The following is a 24,678-nucleotide window of genomic DNA, read 5'->3' as shown; positions in this document are numbered from 1 at the left end:
CTGCATCGGCAAACTAGCCGAGTTGGCAATTTGGCATCTTCTGCAGACATGCCACTCTTCTAAGATATTAGAATCTTATTGTATTCATTGATTTAGGCATCCTGAACAACTTAACATGTCAAGAGGAGAGCGAAAAACCGTTTTAGAAAGTCGGTTTTCATCTTTCGGAAGATGTGCCGAATGCAAACGTAGTGAATATTCGATATGGCACCCACCACGTAATGTGGTATAATTCTAACAATACCTGCCTCTAAGACCGTTTTAAGTGTTTCGCCTTTCAGGTTTCAAACTACACTACATTTTATATAACTATATTTTCTGTGCTGTCAACATTCTTTACATGGCGAAAGAGATATCGAGAGCTAACCGCCAACCGGGCTTGCTAGTGCTAGTCCTTCTCTAATCTCTGGTGTGTTTTCATTTTCTGAGCTGGTAACGCTGGTGTGGATGTAAACATATGAGTCTCATTCTTATTCCTCATATTATGAGAGGATGTAAGGTGTTGTATTGAAGTGGTGTTTGTGTCTCTGTCCCGTACAAGAAATGGTGCGAAAATTAACTAGCTTTTTCCCGAAATCACCGATACGATGTTCGTTTTCTACAGTAAATGAAACTAAACCACTCTCAAACATCGAAATAAAGGGCAAATCATATAGTCGAGATGAGTGGACAAATGTAACACCCAAAGTTCTCTCTTATATTGGAAAAAACTTACATTCTCAACCAGGTCATCCTTTGCATTTAGTCAAGAAGCGCATTGTGAACTATATGTATAAGACATTCGTGGGACGGAGGGGAAATCCTTTGTTCGCCGTATTCGATGATTTAAGCCCTGTGGTTACCGTCGAGCAGAATTTTGACAGCCTTCTTGTCCCACATGACCATCCCAGCCGGCAAAAAAGTGATTGTTACTATATAAACAAAAGCAATTTATTGCGAGCACACACTACAGCCCACCAATCTGAACTTATTGGCAGTGGTCTAAACAATTTCCTAATTATAGGTGATGTATATCGTAGAGATGAAATAGATTCAAAACATTATCCGGCGTTTCACCAAGTCGATGCTGTCAGGATATGCACTCCTGAAGAAGTGAGTATGCAGTAATGTAATAGTTCTCGTACACTGACAGTTATGTTGGGGGGGGGGGGGGGGGGGGGGGGGAAACACAGTATAACACCAAACATCATTGAAAATGTACGATGGTCATTTTTGATGTCATTTGGATTAAATGGGTTTTAAGACCGCTCTATATTGCCCAACACATCCATTTCAAATATTTGCCACACACTAGCATGCAGTATTTAGCACTAGGCTTTACTTTGCATGTGTTTGTCTCCAACAATCATATACATGTATTGATACCTCCAAACAGAATTGCATTATAATGAATTATGCGAATGACAGTACTCAATGAAAGGAAAAAGCCACAACATCTGAATAGTAATCATTTACTGTGTACTTCATTATCTTTCTTGCGTGCTCACGATTATAGATATTGAGGAAGCTAGATTTATAAGTTTTTGTCATCCTATGTTTCTCATTGCTCTGAAGTAACAATATTCGTAAATAAATACATAAGTCAACCAAGTGAATAATGGAATGGATTTTTGCTGTGTACCAAATGCAACACATTAAAGTTCTAGAGGAGACAAACCGTGTTTAAAATGTTAGGTCTGGTATCACAGATATATTAATTCTTCACAATTGCTAGTTTGTAATTGAGCATTTTGTGCAAATATTAAGATTTTGGATATGGGTCTTTGTGTGGCATGTAGTTTTAATATTCCAGGTACTTTCAGAACAGTGTATGATTATGCTGTAGAGTGAAAAATTTGTTTTGTCTCGCTTATTTCTACATTAAAATGTGCCATAGAATTGACTTAAATACTTTAGGCTTTGAGGAGTCATGTCAACATTTATTGCAGTACAGTTTTGATAAGTTGATTCTCAAGAGACATAAAAACAAATACAGATTTTTTTAAACTATGAGTGGTAAGAGAGTCTGGATGTGTGGAGCAGAGGATGTCAGCTCATGTGGGCATATAGACTAAGAATCTAGAGTAAGTGGATTCCGTCTAATACACTGCTGACATATAAATGTTGTACTGAGATTCCTTTTGCAAGATTGAGGTGTAAGCAATGCCTCATCTACCACAAACAGCCAGAACACAATACAATAAAAGGAAACACTTTTACTTAAAAATGGACATTTCAGTCTATTGCACACAATGTTGCCTAAGTTGTCAGTGGACAGACACAAAAGGCAGATATAAAACAATAACAATGTGAAGTCTTTCATATTCTGTTGATTTGGAAGTAGAGAACCAGGCATTGAAGAAACATTTTTCAGAATGTATATCAGATTTGCACATATCGTTCAGTAACAAGTTTTTATTTTTCTTACAATACTGACAAGACAAATAGACATACAAGATTCCTAGGACTGAAGATACATGGGTAGCTCAGTCATGTGATGTATCTTTTGTAATCTAATGCAGAAATGTGCAGCTCCTTGTATAAAATGCTGCACACCATATATGTCTGCGACATGCTGAAGCTTGTTTACTCTGAACACTCATTAGTGCATGTCATATGGGGGTATTATTTGTGGCAACTTGGTTCAGGCAAAGATGATATTTTTAGCTCAAACACTTGACGTAAAGTCCATTTATGCAGTTGTTTGTCAATTCATACTTTCTCACAGAATTTATTACTAATGAAAGACACTTGTTTCAAACATTATTCAGTGACCAAGAGATAAAGAAATGAACTTTATATATGGAGCACAGTCTTGTAAGTTATTCAGAGGTGTTACCTTTGATAGACCTTGTTCTGTAAGTGTTGACAGTTTTTAGTAACAAATCATGTATTTTCGCTTTTGATGAACTCATATTTACCACAGGCATACCAGTGGTTCTTTAAAAAAAGACTAGGATGACTAACCAGGTAACATAATTGAATCATCCCAACAAAAGCTATACAGGGTAAACCAGAACTCTGCCAATGATTTTTCAGAGGTGGTAGTATGGACCAAAATGAGAAAAAATGCCTAATAAATGTGGGCTCCAAGATGTATATCTTCAGAACTATAAGCACTTGTTCTGCTTTGCTGCTGTGAAACACCTCCTCTCCTGAACAAAAGTTGATGGCTCTCTTAGGATATGTGTTTTAAAGCATATGTTTAGTAACCAGTTTTATTGTTTTGGTCCATACTACCACCTCTGAAAGTTTGTCAGTGCAGTTCTGGTTCATTCTGTATAGCTTCTGTAGGTATTATTCAGGACTGTTACGGTGTCAGTCATCCTGGTTTGTTTTTTCCTTGGTGTTTCATTGAAAATGGACATCTTGTTATATTTTCAATCATTATTCGTGAAGAGTAATGAGGTGTTTCTTGGTCATGTGACAGTGTTACTGTGAACCTGTTGAATAAAATGAGAAATAAATGTATAATTAATAACTGCTGTATTATAAATTTCTCTTATACCAGTTTCATCCCACATAAACTGCCATTAATACAATACATTCCATAGTTAAAATTTGGTAACCTATATTGTCAAGGCATTTACTGCTGAGATTACTGTAAATGTCCAATTCTTCCAGAATTTGATTAGTGTTATCAGATATGACAGACATTGTAGATAAAACTCTGCTGAAGTCATACGCATTGTGAAAATTGTTTGACAGGTTTCCCACAAGGGTGAGTCACCTATAGTGCTACTTGCTTTCAAGTGGGCACCACTTTAGATTGGCCTACTCTTTTATGAAAATTGGGCCAGTGGTGGCCCAGACTTTTAGCACAAAGTTAACATCTATTATTAGAAGCATATTTGAAACTGAAAGAATAATGACTATACTCATGTTCTTGAAATGGAAGTCACAAATCATTTCTATTCAAATAAAACAGCCACAGGTTGCACACAGTTTTATTCCCTATGTCAGGCTTATCTCATTAGACTTGATCAAATTGTGTGTGACCTGTAGTTATTTAATCTGAATGTTAATTACAAGGGTCACAGTATCCCTCAGCATGTAATGCATCCATTTGATAAACACATAATTTGCTTTGCAAGCCTTGGTAAGACAATAGCACGTTGAGTGTATTGTTTACTATTTGTAGCTGTGATTTTCTCTGGAGCAATAGAACTTCTTGAATTTGGTGCTTATTGAATCCAGATTTACTTATCTGTTATTAACTTCTTACTTTTTTGTAAATGTGACTGTCTGAAATTACAAGATAGAATTTCTGCCCAGTACTTACATTTAGGAGGCAAAATATTTAATACTGTTGATAAACACACACAAAAGTACATGACTAACGTCCTGAATTATTAGCTTATTCTTCAGGGAGGAGAGAAGGGTAGTATGTTGGGGAAGGTTAAAAGGTAGGGCAGGTTGCTCAGACCTGCTTTGAGGATGAGAAAAGCTAAATGTAATCTGCTTCAACTTGGTGGTGATAAGCATTAAAACATTTACAGAATACAATAGGGACTGCTAAACAACATTAAAAACATAGTTTTGGACAGAAAGATTTCAGCGTATTTTAATAATGTATTTTTAGCAAGCTTTAGTGTATGATTCTGTAAACTAATCAATGTGATGGACGTGTAATGGCTAACATCTAATTCAGTGTCCCTTCATGCATTCCAAGCCCCTGGTGTATGAATAACTTTTTAAACTCACAAAAGTACATAGTTTTTAATATCAGTTTCAGAAGTCAAACAGCATTTATGGGTCATGAAGAAAATCTTCAGCAGTGTGAAATGTAATGAGAAATGAAAAGCTAATGGAATGTGACTTAAGTACAGAGATTGGCAGTTAATGCTTAATGTCTTCAAAACCAAGTGCACAGATGATTGTGAAAAAACTAATAAGGCAAGATTGTAGTGCATAAACGTGCACAACATTATAGATGCAACAATGGTTTGATGCAGTTCTCCACATTAGTCTGTTCTTTGCAAGCTTCTTCATTGTCTTGCATTAGTAGAAATCTTGTTTTGTGCATTTGGTTAAATTCTTATAGGTAGTTACCAAATTTTTAGCTCAACAGATTGACAGACAATCAGTGGGCTTAATTTAAAGCTATTTGTTCACTGCTTTGTAATACATTGCAACAGCCAAAATGCAGTTCCACTGTGAATGCTGTTCTCGAACATGGGAAGAGTTGGTCGACATTCATAAGAAGCTGGAAATCGCCCTGACTACTGTCAAACGATTGGCAGCTGCTGCAAATTGGTGTGTTGGAAGAGCTCCCGAGAGTCAAGTACCTGTCATACCAATAGCAGAGGTACCCCAATTACTATCCCCTCCCTCCCATGGGTTGTTTCTCCTGTGCAGAAGGTACAAGATTTGTCATTACTCATACACTTGACTGCAAGTGGCATGTTAATGGTAGATCTAGGCATCCTGTACAGGGTGGACGGGGACCAGGGAGGACTCAGGGTGTTGTACCAATCCCCCTGACCAATAAGTTTGATACGCTGTCTTTCACTGAAACTGAGCCAGTGGGACACATTTCACCTATTTTGGGGAAAGCTGTTTTTCTGGTGTCAGGAGGAGGCAAACACAACAGGATAGAGGTCCATTAATCATCGACAGTTCAAACACATGGCGAATGATGGTACCCCTTAGGGAAATGACAGCAAGGAAAGGGCACCAGGTGCAGTCAGTGTGTATGCCTGGGGTCCCCATTCAACATGTTGAAGACATATTCCAGCTGCCTTTGAGGGAACAGTGTGCAACCAACTGCAAATTGTGGTGCCCATTGGAACAAATAGTGCCGTCGTCTGAGACCCGAAGTCATTCTTGGGTCATTACTGCGACTGGCAGAGAAGGTTGGGAAGACCAGCATTGTGCGTGGAGTTTCATTGATGCTCATAATTTGCAGAACTGATCGTTGCCCTATGGTTCTGAGTCAAGTGTGAGGAATGAACCAGAGACATTGAAAGTTCTGTGACAGCTAGGCTGTGACTTCCTGGACTTGCACCATAGAGTTGAGAACTGTGGGTCCCCCAAAATGGGTCAGTTGTGCACTACACATCAGAAGCTGCTACTCAGGCAGCTGACTGTATGTAGGGTGCACATTGGATATTTTAAGTTAGGCAACTCATCCAGATGATGATAGCTGTAGGAAACCCAGAAGTATCAGTGTAAGGACGAAAGAAATGCCTCCACAGGTGAGAGTATTAAAATCCTAATGGTAACTGGCAAAGTAGTTGCAACAAAGTGCCAACAGTTTGAAGAGCTCATGAAAAGCAGTGAAGCTTACATAATACTAGGTACAGAAAGCTGGTAAAACCTGAAAGTTATAGCAGTGAGACTTTTGGGTAAAATTTAAGTGCACATAAAAAGCATAGACAGATGGGGCATGGAGGTGGTGTATTTATCGCAGTAGACGAGAAACTCAAATTTACCAAGATAGAAATTGAAGCTGCTTCATGTGAGATTGTTTGGGCAAGACTCAATATTGGAGGGGGGGGCATAAATAATTGGATCCTTCTATCTGCCACCACACTCATTTCCTCATCTAACCTAAAAACTTAGAGAACACCTCACATCACTTGTAAGTAAGTTTCCCAATCATACTGTAATCATTGTGGAGACTTTCATCCAACAATTAATTTAAAAATTACAGTTTTGTTATTGGTGGGCTTGTTAAGACATTCTGTGTAACGGTACTAAATGCCTCTCTAAAAACTACCTAGATCAGATAGTTAGAAACCACACTCATGATGGAAATATACTGGATCTGTGAGGATGTCAACATTGAAACTGGTATCAGCGACCATGACACGGTTGTGGCAACGATGATTAACAAAGGACCACTGAAACAAGGAGAAAGGTATACATGTTCAATAAACTGGATAAAAAATCCGTAGTTCCATATCTCAATGAAGAACTTGACACTTTCAGCACAGGGCAGGAACATGAAGAGGATCTCTGTCTCAAGTTTAAAAGAATAGTAGACCATGCGCTAGATAGATATGTACCCATCAGAACAATTTGTATTAGAAGGGAACCTCTGTAGCAGACAGTACTGTTAAGAAACTTTTGAAGAAACAGAGATTACTGCATAATAGTTGTAAAACAAAGTACGGGGCTGCAGAAGAGAGATGCTGAATGAAAAGCATTTGGTTGTCAAGAGAGTTATATGTGATGCCTTCAGTGACTACCATAGCAGAATATTGTTAAGTGATCTGTCACAGAACTCAAAGAAATTCTGGTCGTATGCAAAGGCTTGTTAGTGGGACCAAAGTTAGTGTTCAGTCCGTAGTGAATGAGACAGGAATTGAAATTGAGGGTAGTGAAGCAAAAGCTGAAATGTTTAACTGTTTTAAAATGTTCCTTTATGAAGGAAAACCCAGGTGAATTGCACCAATCTAAGCCTCGTTCCACTGAAATAAGTACTAGTGTCAGAGGTGCCGAGAAACAGTTGAAATCATTAATATTGAACAAAACTCCAGGGTCTGATGGAATCCCTGTCAGATTCTATACTGAATTTGTGGCTGAGTTAGCCCCTCTTTTAACTATAATCCATCATAGATCTCTCGAACAAAAAAAACCTGCCCAGTTCTTGGAAAAAGGCACAGTCGACACTCATCTACAAGAAGGGTAGTAGAAGTGATCCCCAAAACTACCTTCTAATATCTTTGAATCGATGTGTTGTAGAATCTTAGAACATGTTCAGAGCTCAAACGTGTTGAAGTATCTTGAAGAGAATGACCTCCTCAATGTTGAGCAGCATGGTTTTCGAAAATATCGATAATGTGCAATCAAACTCGCACTTTTCTCACATGGCATACTGAAAGCTTTCGATCAAGGCAGTCTGGTAGATGCTGGGTTTCTAGGTTTCAGAAAAGCATTAATGACCTTGCAGACAATATCAATAGTAAAATCAGTCTTTTTGCAGATGATTCAGTTATCTATAATGAAGTACTATCTGAAAGGAGCTGCATAAATATTCAGTCAGATCTTGCTAAGATAACTGTAAAATTTTACCACGAGTGAGAAGTGTGGGCTCTGTCATAGGTTTGTGAGAAGTGGGTTATGGTGTGGGATTTGTTCAAAGTATTTTCATTGGGGGGGGGGGGGGGGGGGGGAATGCAGTGGGGAACCCAGTGGGAATTCTAGTGAGATCCTCTCCTGGAAATGCAGAATCTATAGTAGAAATAAATTGATAGAGGAGGAGGAGCATAAGATCTGTGCCCTTCAGGTGCAGCTGCAGTACCCAAAGAAGGAACTAGATTGGTTGAGGAGGGTGAAGGGTGCTGGGTAGTGGGAACTGGCAATTGGCAAGAAGACAGCTAAGAGGAGGAGGTATTCAATTCAGACAGTTGTACTTTGTGTATATGTAATAGATTTGATCGACTGTCAGAGTTGAGTCGAAAGGAGCCTCTTTTAGTTGTAGGTGTAGGAAACATGCAGCAGTCCTCAGCATTTAGGAGGCTTAAGTCAGTTGCAAAGTCTAATAGAAAGAAGAAGGTTCTGCTGCTAGGTAGTTCACATGGTAGAGGTGTGGGCCGCCTGTTGCAGGAAGTGTTGGGGAGTGAATACCAGCTCACCAGCATTGTGAAGCGTAGTGCAGGGTTGGCTCAGGTGACTGACAGCATAGGGGAGTTATCTATGAGTTTTACGAAGGAAAAGGTGATAGTGGGTGGAGCTGGGAATAGTCTTGATAGGGATGGGAAGCATGATGTAGGTGGTGACCTGGTAAAGATAGCTACTCAAACTGGTGGCACTAACGTTCATTTCGTGCAACTGTTTCAGTGTCATGATCAGCCTCATCTAAATGAAGCTGTTACGTGTGTTAACATGGGGAGAAGGCACTGATGGTAGAGAGCATGGGTCACATTGCAGTGGTGTCAGCTGAGTGTATCAGTAGATTGGGTTTCACTAGGCAGTAGGTATGGGAAAGGGAGGCTGACAAAGCTTATTGGTGACAGTGTAGTGGGTGGTGGTGGGATCACTCATGTAAAAATTCCTGTAGCAGTTGACAACATTAGAGAAGGAAAGTTGCTACTTACCATCTAGCGGAGATGGTGAGTCGTGATAGGCACAACAAAAAGAGTAGTTGGTGTTAGAGCTGCACCTTCTTTGACTGAAGTGAGCTGATAGGTATACCTGCTTAAAGGAAGTCCCTATAACTTAAGAATCACCTTCAGAGGATGTCACGTTCTCAAGTGGAGAAGGAATTAGCATATTTCATCAAAGTATAAGAGTTGTTGGAGATAAAGGTAGTGAACTGATTATAGACATTGACTCTGAAATTATTGGAATATTGTATCACCACTTAAATAATTTGCCAGTTCAGAAACCTGCTTTACCAGGATACAGATTAACTGGCTGTTTTTCAAGGAGTTCCTTGCAGAGTAGGGGGGTAGCAATGTATGTAAAAAACAGCATTCCATTTGAGTCCATGGACATATCACGGCACTGCACTGAACAGATATTTAAATGTTGTGCAGAGGCAGTTGAATTTAGTGAAACTAAACTTCTAATTTTTGGTATTTATAGGTCATCTAACTCTGACTTCAGAGCATTTCTGCTAAAGCTAGAGATGGTTCATGATTCACTTTGTAGGAAGTGCCAGAAATTAGTTATATGTGGTGACTTGAGTATTAATTTTGTATTTTATTGTGCAAGAAAAAATATGTTGGTAGATCTAAATTCATATGATTTGATGCAGACTGCTTTTTTTAAAACTAGTGTACAGGGGATCAGTAGCACAGCCATAGACATTATTTTTATTCATTCTTCATTACTAGATGGGCATTCTTTTAGTGAAAAGGTGAATGGCCTTTCAGACAATAATACACAAATTTTAACACTAAAAGGCTTATGTGCTAACAAATGTCACATATAATTACAAACTTTGCAGGAAAGTTAATCGAACAGCAATAGAGTTTTTTAAACCTCTTCAAGGAACAAGAGTGGCAGGATGTTTATAGTGCTTATAACATGGAGGACAAATATAAATGCTTGCCTTATCATTCTCTTTGAGAGTTGCTTTCCATTAGAACATTCTAGACAGTATACTAGCACGAAAAGGCAGCCTGGGTGACTGACTAGTGGGATAAGGCTATCACGTAGAACAAAGTGGGAATTATATCAAAATGTTAGAAGTAGTCACAATCAAGTTACACTAGCCCATTACAAACAGTACTGACACATCTATACCAGTGGTTGAGGAGTTCCTTGAAAAATTAAGTTGGTTCTTTTGTTACATTGTGGGTTGCGTTTACTTATGGCTTGAAATTTTTGAGTTCATAAACATTTTATTTTTATCTGTTCTTACTTTTATGTTGTAATTTCATGTACTGACACGTTCAATGACCTTGGAGATTTGCTCTTCAGTTTGGTCCTACGAAACTTGGCGTGTAAATAAACAAATAAAAATTTCAGAGTGGTGCAGAGATTAGCAACTTGCTTTAAATGTTCAAAAATGTCAAATTTTGCACTTCAAAAAATGAAGAAAACATAATATCCCATGACTATAATAACTGTGAGTCACTGTTGGAATTGGCCAACTCATACAAATACCTGGTGTAACACTTTGTAGGCACATGAAAGGTAATGATCATATAGGTTCAGTTGTAGGTAAAGCAGGTAGACTTTGGTTTGTTGGTAGAATACTGGGGAAGTGTAATCAAGGATATTGAGCATATCCAGAGAAGGGCAGCATGAAGGGTTACAGGTTTGTTTAATCCGTAAGAGAGTGTCGCAGAAATACTGAACTTAGAAGAAACCCTAATAACTGATATAATGGGATGTACCCTCTGCCATGAACCTCATGGTGGTTTGCAGAGTGTAGATGTAGGAAAAGTTGGATTGCTATTTACAGTGAAGAAGACATGTCAAGTTGCAGACAAGCACAATTATACGAAAGTTAAAATTTTCAGGAGGGACATTTCAGCACAGAATTCAGAGTAGTGTAAAGGAAAGAAAGACAGGGCTGAGAATAATGACCAGCTGGAGTTCATATCTGGAAGAGATCAGAGGTACAGTATGCTAAGTAAAAGAATAGTATTAATTGGGCAGCCAGACTGCGTAAAATGATTTAAGTAAGGCAGGATATGTTGCACAAGAATGGACAGGTTAATAAGACCAGTTAAATTCTAATTAATGCATTGAACAGTGTAGGAGAGAAAGGCTATAGACAATGACACAAACACAAATATAAGGCACAAAGTGTTGACAACCGTACATGCTCACAACAAAGAGATGACAAAGTATAGAAACAAATGCAAGAATATATCACTATATCCATTCTAATCAGCGATGAATACTATAATAAACAGAAAATGGTTATGGTGCCTTACTCAGGCTCCATTTTTTTTTTTTTTTTTTTTTTTTGAAAGTACTTCTCTCTAATTTTCTATTCATGTGGATCTTCCTCCATTCACAAGCTGTTCTTCCTTTTTGGTGTTGTGCATATAGCTTGGAGATGTAAGTGGGTATGTGTCAGATTACAAGACCAAAGATCCACAATTATACCACTTCCAGTAGTATAGTACATAGTATAGAATTATTGTACTGAAACCAACCTATGGGTTGTTGTCTTTACATAGGTGTTGAAGGAAGGAGAAAAAAACTTGGAACATTTTGTTATAATTAGTGCTACTTCATACAATGTGACAGCTCAATTTCTTGCAACCATCTGTCAATACCTCTTTTCACATCTCTTTGCATTTTTTTTTTAAATTGAAGAAACATAGTACCTCAGATGCTAGTTTCTGAATGTAATACTGTAAACCAACTTTAAAATTTGTTTATGATCATTAAAAATATACTTTTTCATTTAAATGTGAGATTGTAGGCTCCCAACCTAAGCAGTATAATAATTTAATTGTATGATTCTCTTCAGGTTTTCAGACACGAGGGAAGTATTCAGGCAGTATTTGAAAAGAAAAGTCAGAGAACTGCAGCCAAGCAAGCGTGCCATACCTTGGCAGCTACAAAACACATGGAACATGAATTGAAACAGACACTTGAAGGATTAGCAGAAACTCTGTTTGGATCAGGTAGGAATTGTCAAGGCCAACAAAGCTGTTGAAATTTACATAAGGATTAAAAAAAAATTGAGGAGTGATATAGAAACATGAATATTGAACATTATAAGTCAAATTGGTTGTATTGGAGGGCTATGCAATGTAGTTCATGGCAGTATTGTCTGTTAAGCAGTTTGGCATCATGAAAACTCTAGTCATAAGCACCTGCTATGATTAAGCATTGCTGGTTGTGATGTTTGTAGCTATTAATGTGTATAAGGAGTCATAAATCACAGCTCCCTGTGTTTGATACTTGTCCACCTTCTCAATCCAAAACATTATGATGCTATACTTAAGAGTCTTAAAACATTTAGTGAAAAATGACACTACAGCAATCTTTTGATTATACGGGTTAATGTGAACTATCATCAGGATAACCTAAAGTTTTTAGGGTCCAAAAATGAGCAATAAGATTTATTTGTGGTGTCAACTAAATAAAATCCTGCAGAGGTCTGTTCAGGAATCTAAGGATACTGACTACTCCCTCCCAATACATTTATTCCTCAGTATAGTTTGTCATAAAAATATATCTCTCTTTTGAACCAATAGATCAGTTGAATGAATTTTGTACTGCATAGTCTAGTAACATTTCAGTGCCTTGGAGTGCTTAATAATGGGTTCCTTGATCAACTCGTCTTCATTCTGTTGTTCTACCAAACACACTTTCTTCACTACAAGTGCATTGCTTTGGTGCTCAAATCATAGATCGTAGGCACCACAGTTGAATCAGTCATGACCTTTTTGTCTTCTACATCTTCATAACCAGAAATTGGTGTTCTGATCAAAAATATTTGTTTTACTTGTAACATAACTTTATGCATCACTTTTTACTTTTTCAAAAATTACCAAACTGTGCCCAGGTAATCTGCAAGCAGGATAATAAGCACCCAGATAATCAGGAGATTGTTGTGTACTTTGTATACTGCCGTATAAACATTCTTTTATGACACTTACCTAATGTGGTTCAAGGTAAATATCAATGAATTTACCAGTTTTCAAAAACTGATTGTAATAGACTCAAAATACAACCTCAAATGGAAAAATTTGAGTATTTAAATGACATAACTCAACCACAATCTATTGGTTATGAACTGTAGATTAAAACTGAAGAAACTACAAAAAGGTGCTAATTTAAGGAGATGGGACCTGGATAAACTGACTAAACCAGAGATTGCAGAGAGTTTCAGGGAAAGCATAAGGGAACAATTGACAGGAATGGGGGAAAGAAATGCAGTAGAAGAAGAATGGGTAGCTTTGAGGGATGAAGTAGTGAAGGCAGCAGACGATAAAGTAGGTAAAAAGAGGAGGGCTAATAGAAATCCTTGGATAACAGAAGAAATATTGAATTTAATTGATGAAAGGAGAAAATATAAAAATGCAGTAAATGAAGCAGGCAAAAGGGATACAAACGTCTCAAAAATGAGATCGACAGGAAGTGCAAAATGGCTAAGCAGCGATAGCTAGAAGACAAATGTAAGGATGTAGAGGCTTATCTCACGAGGGTTAAGATAGATAATGCTTACAGGAAAATTAAAGAGACCTTTGGAGAGAAGAGAACCACTTGTATGAATAACAAGAGCTCAGATGGAAACCCAGTTCTAAGCAAAGAAGAGAAGGCAGAAAGGTGGAAGGAGTATATAGAGGGTTTATACAAGGGCGATGTACTTCAGGACAATATTATGGAAATGGAAGAGGATGTAGATGAAGACAAAATGGGAGATAAGATACTGCGTGAAGAGTTTGACAGAGCACTGAAAGACCTGAGTAGAAACAAGACCCCGGGAGTAGACAACATTCCTTTAGAACTACTGAAAGCCTTGGAAGAGCCAGTCATGACAAAACTCTACCATCTGGTGAGCAAGATGTATGACACAGGCGGAATTCCCTCAGGCTTCAAGAAGAATATAATAATTCCAATCCCAAAGAAAGCAGGTGGTGACAGATGTGAAAATTACCGAACAATCAGTTTAATAAGTCACAGCTGCAAAAATACTAACACGAATTCTTTACAGACGAATGGAAAAATTGGTAGAAGCGGACCTCGGAGAAGATCAGTTTGGCTTCCGTAGAAATGTTGGAACACGTGAGGCAATACTAACCTTACGGCTTATCTTAGAAGAAAGATTAAGAAACGGCAAACCTACGATTCTAGCATTTGTAGACTTAGAGAAAGCTTTTGACAATGTTGATTGGAATACCCTCTTTCAAATTCTGAAGGTGGCAGGGGTAAAATACAGGGAGCGAAAGGCTATTTACAATTTGTACAGAAACCAGATGGCAGAGTCGAGGGGCATGAAAGGGAAGCAGTGGTTGGGAAGGGAGTGAGACAGGGTTGTAGCATCTCCCGGATGTTATTCAATCTGTATATTGAGCAAGCAGTAAAGGAAACAAAAGAAAAATTTGGAGTAGGTATTAAAATTCATGGAGAAGAAATAAAAACTTTGAGGTTCACTGATGACATTGTGATTCTGTCAGAGACAGCAAAGGAATTGGAAGAGCAGTTGAACAGAATAGACAGTTTCTTGAAAGGAGGATATAAGATGACCATCAACAAAAGCAAAAAGATGATAATGGAATGTATTCGAATTAAGTCGGGTGATGCTGAGGGAATTAGATTAGGAAATGAGACACTTAAAAGTAGTAAAGGAGTTTTGCTATTTGGGGAGTAAAATAACTGATGATGGTCGAAGTAGAGAGGATATAAAATGTAGACTGGCAATGGGAAGGAAAGCGTTTCTGAAGAAGAGAAATTTGTTAACGTCAAGTATAGATTTAAGTGCCAGGAAGTCGTTTATGAAAGTATTTGTATGGAGTGGAGCCATGTATGGAAGTGAAACATGGGCGATAAATAGTTAGGACAAGAAGAGAATAGAAGCATTTGAAATGTGGTGCTACAGAAGAATGCTTAAGATTAGATGGGTAGATCACATAACTAATGAGGAGGTATTGAACAGAATTGGGGAGAAGAGGAGTTTGTGGCACAACTTGACGAAAAGAAGGGACTGATTGGTAGGACATGTTCTGAGGCATCAAGAGATCACAAATTTAGCATTGGAGGGTAAAAATCGTAGAGGGAGACCAAGAGATGAATACACTAAGCAGATTCAGAAAGATGTAGGTTGTAGTAAGTACTTGGAGATGAAGCAGCTTGCACAGGATAGAGTAGCATGGAGAGCTGCATCAAACCAGTCTCAGGACTGAAGACCACAACAACAACAACAACAACAACAACAACAACTCAATGTTTACCATTTTTGCCTTACTCAAGAAACAGTTCTGATTGTTTTATTCTCTGTGACTGTGTTGATAACAGTCTAAAAATACAAAAAAAGTTCATTAAGATTTATTGTATACATATGAGCTGTGACAATAATATGTAGTGTTTATGTAGCTTTTAAAACAACAGGCAGAGGCCTCTTAAGAATCAATGGATACTGCTGACAAGGGCTGTACTTACTCATACAGATTCATGATAGTGTACTTATTCTCTTCAGTTGTCTGTAACTAAAAATAAAATGGATGACTGGAGACATAAAGTTTTGAAATTATCACATTACATATGTTAATAATGTTTGGACATTTTGTATCCACATCCAAGTTTCATAACTGTTTCCTGTACTCCGAGAGAAAGATTTTTTATATACATGCGTAAGGCTAGTTAAACCTTGAGTATAGATAACCACTCACCCAACAGAAGTACTGCTGAGCACCATACGGGCAAAAAGATAAGATGTTGAATGTTAGCTCAGCTTTTGATCTTTCATTCTTTGCTAGTGCGCAGACACATATGCACACTACGCAAATAACCTGCACTATGCCAGGCAATCTCTTTGGAATTGTATGCAGTTGTACAGAATCCATGATTTTCTTCCTTGTGAAGATTGTGGAGAAACACTTTACCCATCAGGTTTCAGAGATCCAGGGAAGAGGGAGACATCACATAAGAACAGATATGTACATTAATGTTAATGTGGTCATGTCAATCTGAGACACAAATGCTTGTTCATTGTCCATCCCGTGAGCTGGCACTTTGTGATGGATCGGGATCTCACGCAATTCCATCCTCATTTACGTCTCCTGAATTCTTGCAAGAAGCTTGGGTCTATCAACCTGTAGGATATTATTGAACATAGTGATGTTTGCAGTGAATCTTGTGGCTGATATACTTTGGAAATTAATATGAATCATTTATCCACTGGTGACTGTTGGAGAAATGGTTCGTAGCAGTTTTCATATGTAAATGTGGTGATGTGTTTTCTTCTGAACTGAAAATGCATATCATTATTTCATGAAATGATTTTCATAAATTTCATTGAATTACCATCACTGGGAAAGATCCTGACACTACTGCTGCACCGAGCGAGGTGGCGCAGTGGTTAGACACTGGACTCGCATTTGGGAGGACGACGGTTCAATCCCGCGTCCATTTAGGTTTTCCGTGATTTCCCTGAATCGCTCCAGGCAAATGCCGGGATGGTTCCTTTCAAAGGGTATGGCCGACTTCCTTCCCTAATCCGATGACCTCGCTGTCTGGTCTTCTTCCCCAAACCAACCAATAAACTGCTACTGCAGAATGTAAGTCAGACTGATACAATCACGTCACCAATACAATAGAGTTCAAAATATTGATCTTAACCTGTCAGAATTAAACATAACATACATCTGTTGATAGAACTCGAAATCCTTTGATTTCTGCACTGAATATTTACTTATCCCCTGTGTAAAATCTTACGGATATGAAGACCCTTGTATGAAAGTGTTAGACATGACTTCCAGTCAAATTATAGAGTCCGATTAAGGTGATTACAAGTGCAGCATGTAACCTTGTTAATCATTTTCTCCACACGAAATGCATTTAGTTTTTTACGAGTGGATACTGGACATCCAAACAGTTCTTCATTTTGAAGAAAATTTCTCAGTATTTGAATTTATTGAAGAATGTTAAGACTGTAGCTATACACAGAGAAGAAGCGCAAAAGGCAACTTGTGACCATTAATTCATCTTTAAATAGTAAGAGAATCACTGCACATAACTGTTTCAATGTATAATAACTGAATACAATATGGAACACACTTCTCACCACTACTTTTTTGTAGCTTATAGTGTTGCAATGGATGCTATTTCATTCATCTTTCTTGTAAAAAGAAGCTAACCAACCACATTCTTTAACTTTCATTGAATGACGCTTCAACTGCAGGAACTATTTATTGCATTCTTACTACACTTCCCTATACTCAATTCAGTAATTCACTTTTTGATTTTCTCTACCATTTCTTTCTTCCAGTAAGCTTATTTCCTGTATTACTAGCTCTTCCAGTATTTTTGAAGAGTATAAAAAAATATTTTAACCAGCTTATATTTCATTATCATCTTATAATTTGGTTAAAATTCCAAATTATTATCCGTTTGTTTAGTAAAGCTACTTACCATATTCTCATTGTTGCTCAGATTATTGTTTCAATTAGAGTTTTTGTAAATTAAAACAAAAGTTTAATTCCTTTATTACTACTATAGCTGGCTGAAGTGTACTGATAATTAGCAGGTACAAAACATGAAATCAGGTGGAAACGTATTTTACTTCTAAGTATATACTTTGCAGGCTTTCAGTATAGATGGGTAGATACAACATTTCCTTTTACACACCCATCTTGGGAGTTGGAGGTATTACGTGATGACAACTGGATGGAAATTTTGGGCTGTGGAATTATGGAGAACGAAATTCTAGAGAGTGGTAAGCTATTTTTAAAAAAAAAAAAAAACTCTAAATAGCTCTTCTGCACAGAATTCATAATTTTGAAAAGTGAAGATTTGGTGGTTACGGAGTAAAAATGGAAAATTAATTAGTAATTCCAAAAAAAATCATTCCCTTGTTATCTTATTTGTATGTAGTCATCATTTTTTACGTACTCCTAATTGCACATAAAATCAGTTTGTACTTTCATATTCTGCAGCAGGAGTAAAGGACCGAATTGGCTGGGCATTTGGATTAGGTCTGGAAAGACTAGCAATGTGTCTATATTCCATTCCTGACATTCGTCTCTTCTGGAGCTCCGATTCTGGCTTCTTGTCACAGTTCAATGTGAAAGATCCTGATATTCAAATAAAATATAAGGTAAGCTAACACTAATGAAACATTTTCTCCCTGTTGGTGACAACAGTTTAATTTGCCCTTCATTTTTCAGCCAATAAGTATATACCCTCAGTGCACAAATGATATAAGTTTCTGGTTACCTTCAGATGATTCATTCACACCAAATGATTTCTATGATTTGGTAAGAACTGTTGGAGGTGATGTCATAGAGCAGGTAAGAATTTTGTTTCCGTTATTTCATTACAGCATATGAAAATATGTGATAATGGACAAGATATTGGTAGGTTTTTGCTCATTAACCTTGATAGTTGCTTCCATTAAAGGTAACTTATTCTGTTTTTACATACAATTTCTTTTTTTTTCCAGATTTCCCTGATCGATGAATTCACCCATAAAAAGAAAGGATTAAAAAGTCACTGTTATCGTATTGTGTACAGGCATATGGACAGGACACTGACACAGAAAGAAGTAAATGAAATACATAACAGTATTGCAAGAATGGCAGAAGAAATACTTGGTGTTACAATAAGATAATAGAAAAAGTTTTAAAATAAAGTTATTTATTATTACAACTTGATAAAGATTTTTTTTTTGATTCTTTCAACAACAGAGTCACATTACATTCAATATGGCATCGAAACAAATGTACAACCCAGGCTCTATTTTCACAAAAGTATCACATATATTATAAGTAAGTATAATAAACCTGCATTCCACAAATTAGATTTTTTTTATGTCAACCAAAACATAAGTCCACTTCCGGCATGAGAAGTAGCAGCAGTTCGGCAGACCCAAAAGATACAAACGTAACAGAGTAATCTCAACAGGTCTTTCTTTGGCAATGGGGTTAAGTGTTTCTCTCTGACAAATTGTTCAGTCACCTTTCTCTGGCTTTCAAATCAATGAACTTCAGTCAGCTGTGCACTGCAAAAACTGCTACTGCTTTCAATACCTAAACTTACAGTGTACTTAGACTTCTCATCAATTTTTTATTTGACTGGGGTTGCATTTTAACTGTGTCATGAATAAATGATTATGAAAAATCTGAGATTTACAATGTAGAAAAGAAGACATTTTATAAACACCTTCAGGCATTTCCCCACATTTTCTGTACGCACATTTACAAATGCTTTATAGTGCATAAAATGTTCTAGTAAATCTGCCATGTGAATACTAAACTGGCACAAATTAAGCAGTGGAAAAGTATTGATAAGAATGACAGTAACTCATAAAACACTAATCATTTCCTGTACTAACAACAATAATTTCTGTAAACACAAAAGTAAGCAGTCTCTTGTTGCTATGCAACCAATGGATTTATAGAGATTCAATATTTATCAATGAAATTAAATGCAGATATATTATTTGTGTACAACAATACAAAAAAAGAAAAAGATATTCTGAAAGTGCTTAAACCAAAGAGTTGCTGCAATTATTTTCCAGTCATGAACAACTTGTATACAATAATAAATAACAGAAGCTTCTTAAATACTGGATAAAACATCCACACATAAAATACTGAAAGATTCCTTACACAGTTATAGGAACTATTCACAAAACAACCAACGACTACAACTGCCATGTAATGCTAATTGAATAAGTGATTATTTCCTGCATAAAAAGGACTCTCCACAAAACTACTAAATTCATACGTGGAGATTACAGATTCTGTAAAGGACAAACTGCAAAAGTTACTACAGCTTTTCCTCACATTGCAATCATCAGCATCCATTTCCTTTAGGAAATGCCGATTAATATGAGATGACGATATCTTTGATATTAATTATCAACATACAGAAGTCAAATAGTTGTGAATGTACATCATTTCTTGACACTGTTATAGTATGACAAGTAACAAAGTTAAGTGTTTTGGCTTGACCCCTCCCCTTCCCTTATAATGGCTTTCATATGAAGCCTTGCATCTTGCATTTTGTTCACCATCCCCCAGTAATAGCAACTGACAAGTTTCACCTGTCGGCTTACTGCTTTACAGAATCTACCAAATTGCTTGGGTTTTGACAATTGGATAATAACCACCTTTCAACACTTAAGCTCCTAGGATTGAATCTGGACAAATTATGTGGATTTTAACTGCAAACATCAATGGCAGTTCAATGAACAAACAGTTACATTTTTGCAGAATTTAGTTATTGGCATATTCCTGACTTTACTGCTGCCTTACTATAGTGAGTGGCTGACCAATATGGAGTCCAGCGTTATTTTATCAAGAATAGGATTTGTCAATTTCATGGGAACTGTGGCAATGACTTGGTTCAAAAACATTTACAATTTGAATTTAAGATGTCATTCCACTATACACTATTGTTCCAAGCAAGCTTTTAGTGTTCAAAAACTTAATAAGATACTGGAAATAGCTCTCTCGGTTGTATGAAACTGTAAGTCACATCACCTCCTACTTGAATATAGTTCTTTGAGCGCTGCACAGCATGTAATAAACTATGCTGTTAGTATTTGTTACATGAAATTTTCAAATGATTTGACATTGTAATCGCCCACAGTTCAAGAGCACAAATTGTAAATTCTCTACCTCCAAGACTGTTCCTTGGAAAAATTTTGTTTGATTAGTTTACTTCATTTTTTAACCCGGAGACAGAGTTGAGTAATGCTATCCATGGACTCCCAATTATCTTCAGGTCTGTAGTACGATGTGTAGGCATTGTACACAAGTCTATGAGATATTTGGGATGGTAGTAGAAACAGAAACTATATAACCTTGCATATGAAGCATTAGCAGTAGATAAGCTCACAAAAAGCTGTTCTGGCAGAAAAGAAAAGACTGGTAACAACATTATTAAGGTACTACATCCAGACATGAGAGGTGAATGGGTGTAAATCCAGTTAATGCATTTTCAACTTAAGACCGTATGAGTAACAACTACACATTGTTTCATTTGTGGAAGGTGGGTAGTAGTCCTTTACAGTTAATGATGAATCGCAGGCAGTGTTAAATGAACATGTGCTCTTTTAACTCCGCCTAAATCACCTGTCAATAGCAAGCCACCTCTTGCCTAGTATGGCAGTGCAGGTCTTCCGCACTGTTCCCCTATGCTGTCAAGAAGCATGGGATATCATCATCATCATCATCATAAATCATCTGTGCACTGGAAAAGGAGTGACGTCTTTATTCCACAAATGAAATGGTATATGGGTACAACAAATATGATCCTAAGTAACAAACACAATAAAACTGTATTTTAATTCCTTTACCACTCAGATACAGATACATAGTGAATTTGTAGTAAATGCAATTGAAATTGATTAACTCATTGACAGTGACAATGAGTTTAACATGGTCTTGCATTCCATAGCAAAAATGGCAGTGATCGACAATGCATCATGTCAAGTGACATTTAGAATATGTTTCGACTGGTTGAAAGGCTGAATTTAAATGTACACTGACTCAAATTTATTGTGCTTTGATGGTGGTTATCATCAACAGATCATACTGGTAAGTAAGTACACGTATCTGTAACATTAGTAGTCTCTCTTGGGCCAAATCTCATACACGGCATTTGCAAATGGAGGGCAAGAATACATCTGTTGTAAAATGCTTACACACAACCAAAAGACTGGCTATTTTGATGAAATTTGTCACTACAACAAACAGTGTCCCCATAAAGTGGTCCATCCTGTTTAATTTGTGATCAGGTAGCATTTCCTGCGAAACAATAACCCTTCAAAACACTTTAAATTATGCAGCTGGTAGTTTTGAGTTCTTAATATTGGTATTAAAATGCTGTTATTAATGAATATGCATTATGGTTACATGAATGTAGGAGCTTCTGATGTGGCCCGTAACTGTGTAAAAGTTTTGCTTTTTTAAAAAAGTCAAAAGCAATAAGACTTAAAACACAGCTTCATTGTTCTAACCTGTGAAGTCACTACTACCAATTCACCCACATAAATATGGGAATGTATGAGCTGTGAGCTTCAACTTCACAATAGGTTGGTAATTACGGTACATATATTTTGACTACAGGATAAGTGAAGGCAAAAATACAGTTCTATATTCAGATGCTCGCATTACTAAAATGTTCTCTATGCAATCCCAATTGCATGGAAAATATGTAATTATCAACTACTTATTGAATGCACTGCAACACAAGGGAAAAAAATGTCAACTGAATGAAAGCCTGCAGTAAAAATATAGAAAAAAATGGAAAAATCACAATTTATGCTTTCCACCTTGCCAAATAACTCTTCAAACTGGACCCCTTTTTAATAGCACAAAATTCTCCAATCACTATTTGAAAGAAGCATGTTGAAAAGGGAACACAACTTTTAGGTAAAGTTACAACTAAATATAAACAGTGCTGCATAACTCGATAAGGCTAGAACAAGCAATCACAAAATTCCTGTCTACAAATAATCAGAAAAACAGTGGTTTTTAGAGAGAGACGAGCTGGGATAATCTGCATGTCAAAGCATAAAGGCCACACGCTGAAATACTATGGCGAAAAAAAGGCCAGTTATGTAGTAATCACATGTCTTTTTCTCTTATGCAAAAATATGAAAGACTGTCATACATTCTACAAACACTTCGTTCTTATTTTCAAAAAACTAAATTCCAGAGTCAAGCACTGCTACACATACTACTTAGCAAACATTCAACTTTTTATTTTAGGATGATAAACTTATTTTAAAAATACATGTATGTATAAATATATTAGTATGGGTTTATATAGCAAATATTAGTTGAACAATATAAAAATTATTATTTGGATATGTACAAAATATTGCCATGACATTTCTTAATGAATGTTTCACTTTTAAAAATGCTCTCACTAGAATGTACATCCCTTTGGGTCAAAATCTTCTTCCAAAGGCCATTCATATCTTGTTTACGTTTATCACATATAATGAGCGTCATATGAAATTCATTTCAACAACATGTATGTCAGCTTGATGGCTGAAATTGTGTGTATATGAGGGATCTTTCCCTACAGGGATTAAAATGTATTAAATTATTAAGCTACAAAATTCCACCTATCTCTGTGATGCAACATTTGACTTTAAAGGAAAGAATAATAAATATCTACGGCACTTTGCCGCTGTTAATAAATAATAAATTTAAGAAATCAGTCATGGAAAGTTTCTCACTACAGTGACTGTTAAAACACAACCTATACAGTCAATGAAAAACAAAATGTCACATATAAAAAGTGGTTTACAATGCTCAACACAATGTAGTTCTGTATATAATACACAACATATGCAGTCAACTGTGTTGAGATTCTTGCAATTGTCCTGCTGAAATACATACTATGTTATATCACTAATCTTTGGCATTATGAGCTTTCTCAATGACATACATCAGATGTATTTTTAGACTATATTTAGATCAACATAACTGCGAGACAGTTATGAAAGTTTAGAATAACTTGGCGGTGAAAATTTTTTCCTCAAAAACTTGAGAATGTAAAGGGGCAGACAGCTCACAAGAGTTATCACAAGCACTTTCCATAGGAAATCTGTTGTCTGAATGAAACTCGAATCTGAAAACAATAAATTCCATTTTCAGTATTAAATACATTTAGTACAAGCAAATGATTACTAGTATTCATCAAAAACATAAACCAGAAACTTGAGTGAAAACCTTTTATGAAATACCAACATGGAAACTACATGTAGTCATCTTTCCCATATAATAATAATAATTCACAGAGTAACAATGACTGTAATACATGAACTTAAATCTTGAAATACTGACTAGCAACAAATATATTCATACCCATCATCATCTTTCCTTTCATTTCTGTTTGCTAATGGTGTTCATTTCCAGGTCTCCTTTCAATACTCCTTAACATACTGACCAGCCTCTCTTCTCAAACATATGTACCCTGACACTGCATAATATTCTTTCTTTCGACATTCTCATAATACAAAATTTATACTTAAAGCATTTCTAGGGCTTGTAACATTTTAGACAGTATATCAGATACATCAATAATTGATCAATTCGTATATCAGACACAGAGACTTTTTGCTGTGTATTGGGTTCTTCACTATAAATTTCCATGCTGAAGTTTCTACATATAATAATTTTACACGAAGGAATAAATGTCAAAATACTACCTTTGTTTTTTATACATATTTAATTTTGTAATGTTCAGTTTATATTCTCATAAGTTAATAAAGTAAAGAAAGGTTTCTGAAAAACTGTAATGTTAACCATGTTTGCAACATGTAAACATCTGAAAGAAATATTTTGAGAAGCAATTTGACGGTGGGTAATACTTGATTCACTTTGACCCTGATGGCATTGTGTTTAAAAAAAAGTAAAGCCATCCAAACTATTACAATTACAAATACAAATTCAAACATAACCTGACAAAACATTTAGCTTCAAAAGTTACAGAGGATGTAGTATATATAGCAGACTTTACATCATGTAGCAACTGCTGTGTTGAGTTATAACCCAAATATTAAATATCTAAATTGTATTTCTATTCAAAATTCTAAGACACACTTCATTTTCATTAATACTGACACTAACATCCTATTTGAATGTTTGTAAC

At 36.4% G+C, this 24,678-nt stretch overlaps 2 protein-coding genes across 2 annotated transcripts in view; one reads left to right on the top strand and one right to left on the bottom strand.

Annotated features, from left to right (window-relative positions):
* Positions 1-18,872, top strand: LOC126313419 (probable phenylalanine--tRNA ligase, mitochondrial). Its single transcript, XM_049992361.1, has 6 exons — positions 1-1,092; positions 11,864-12,020; positions 17,648-17,779; positions 18,000-18,160; positions 18,231-18,353; positions 18,506-18,872. Exons 1-6 carry the CDS (start codon positions 544-546, stop codon positions 18,671-18,673), a joined length of 1,290 nt encoding a protein of 429 aa, XP_049848318.1. The 5' UTR covers positions 1-543; the 3' UTR covers positions 18,674-18,872.
* Positions 18,680-24,678, bottom strand: part of LOC126313420 (probable phospholipid-transporting ATPase IIB) — a 40,758-nt gene continuing 34,759 nt past the window's right edge. The window contains exon 4 of the mRNA XM_049992362.1: positions 18,680-23,655. Coding sequence (XP_049848319.1) covers positions 23,522-23,655 — 134 coding nt within the window. The 3' untranslated portion in view covers positions 18,680-23,521. The remainder of the gene's footprint in view (positions 23,656-24,678) is intronic.

This window comes from Schistocerca gregaria, unplaced genomic scaffold (genome assembly GCF_023897955.1).
Source record: "Schistocerca gregaria isolate iqSchGreg1 unplaced genomic scaffold, iqSchGreg1.2 ptg000483l, whole genome shotgun sequence".
Taxonomy (NCBI): Eukaryota; Metazoa; Arthropoda; class Insecta; order Orthoptera; family Acrididae; genus Schistocerca; species Schistocerca gregaria.
This window is presented reverse-complemented; position numbering and strand designations above follow the sequence as displayed.

Bases quoted from the DNA above. Each gene is read 5' to 3' on its own strand.
- LOC126313419 (XM_049992361.1), top strand. From the start codon at position 544: ATGGTGCGAAAATTAACTAGCTTTTTCCCGAAATCACCGATACGATGT. The intron at 1,093-11,863 runs GTGAGTATGCAG...GATTCTCTTCAG, and splicing joins GGATATGCACTCCTGAAGAA to GTTTTCAGACACGAGGGAAG. The intron at 17,780-17,999 runs GTAAGCTATTTT...CATATTCTGCAG, and splicing joins GAACGAAATTCTAGAGAGTG to CAGGAGTAAAGGACCGAATT.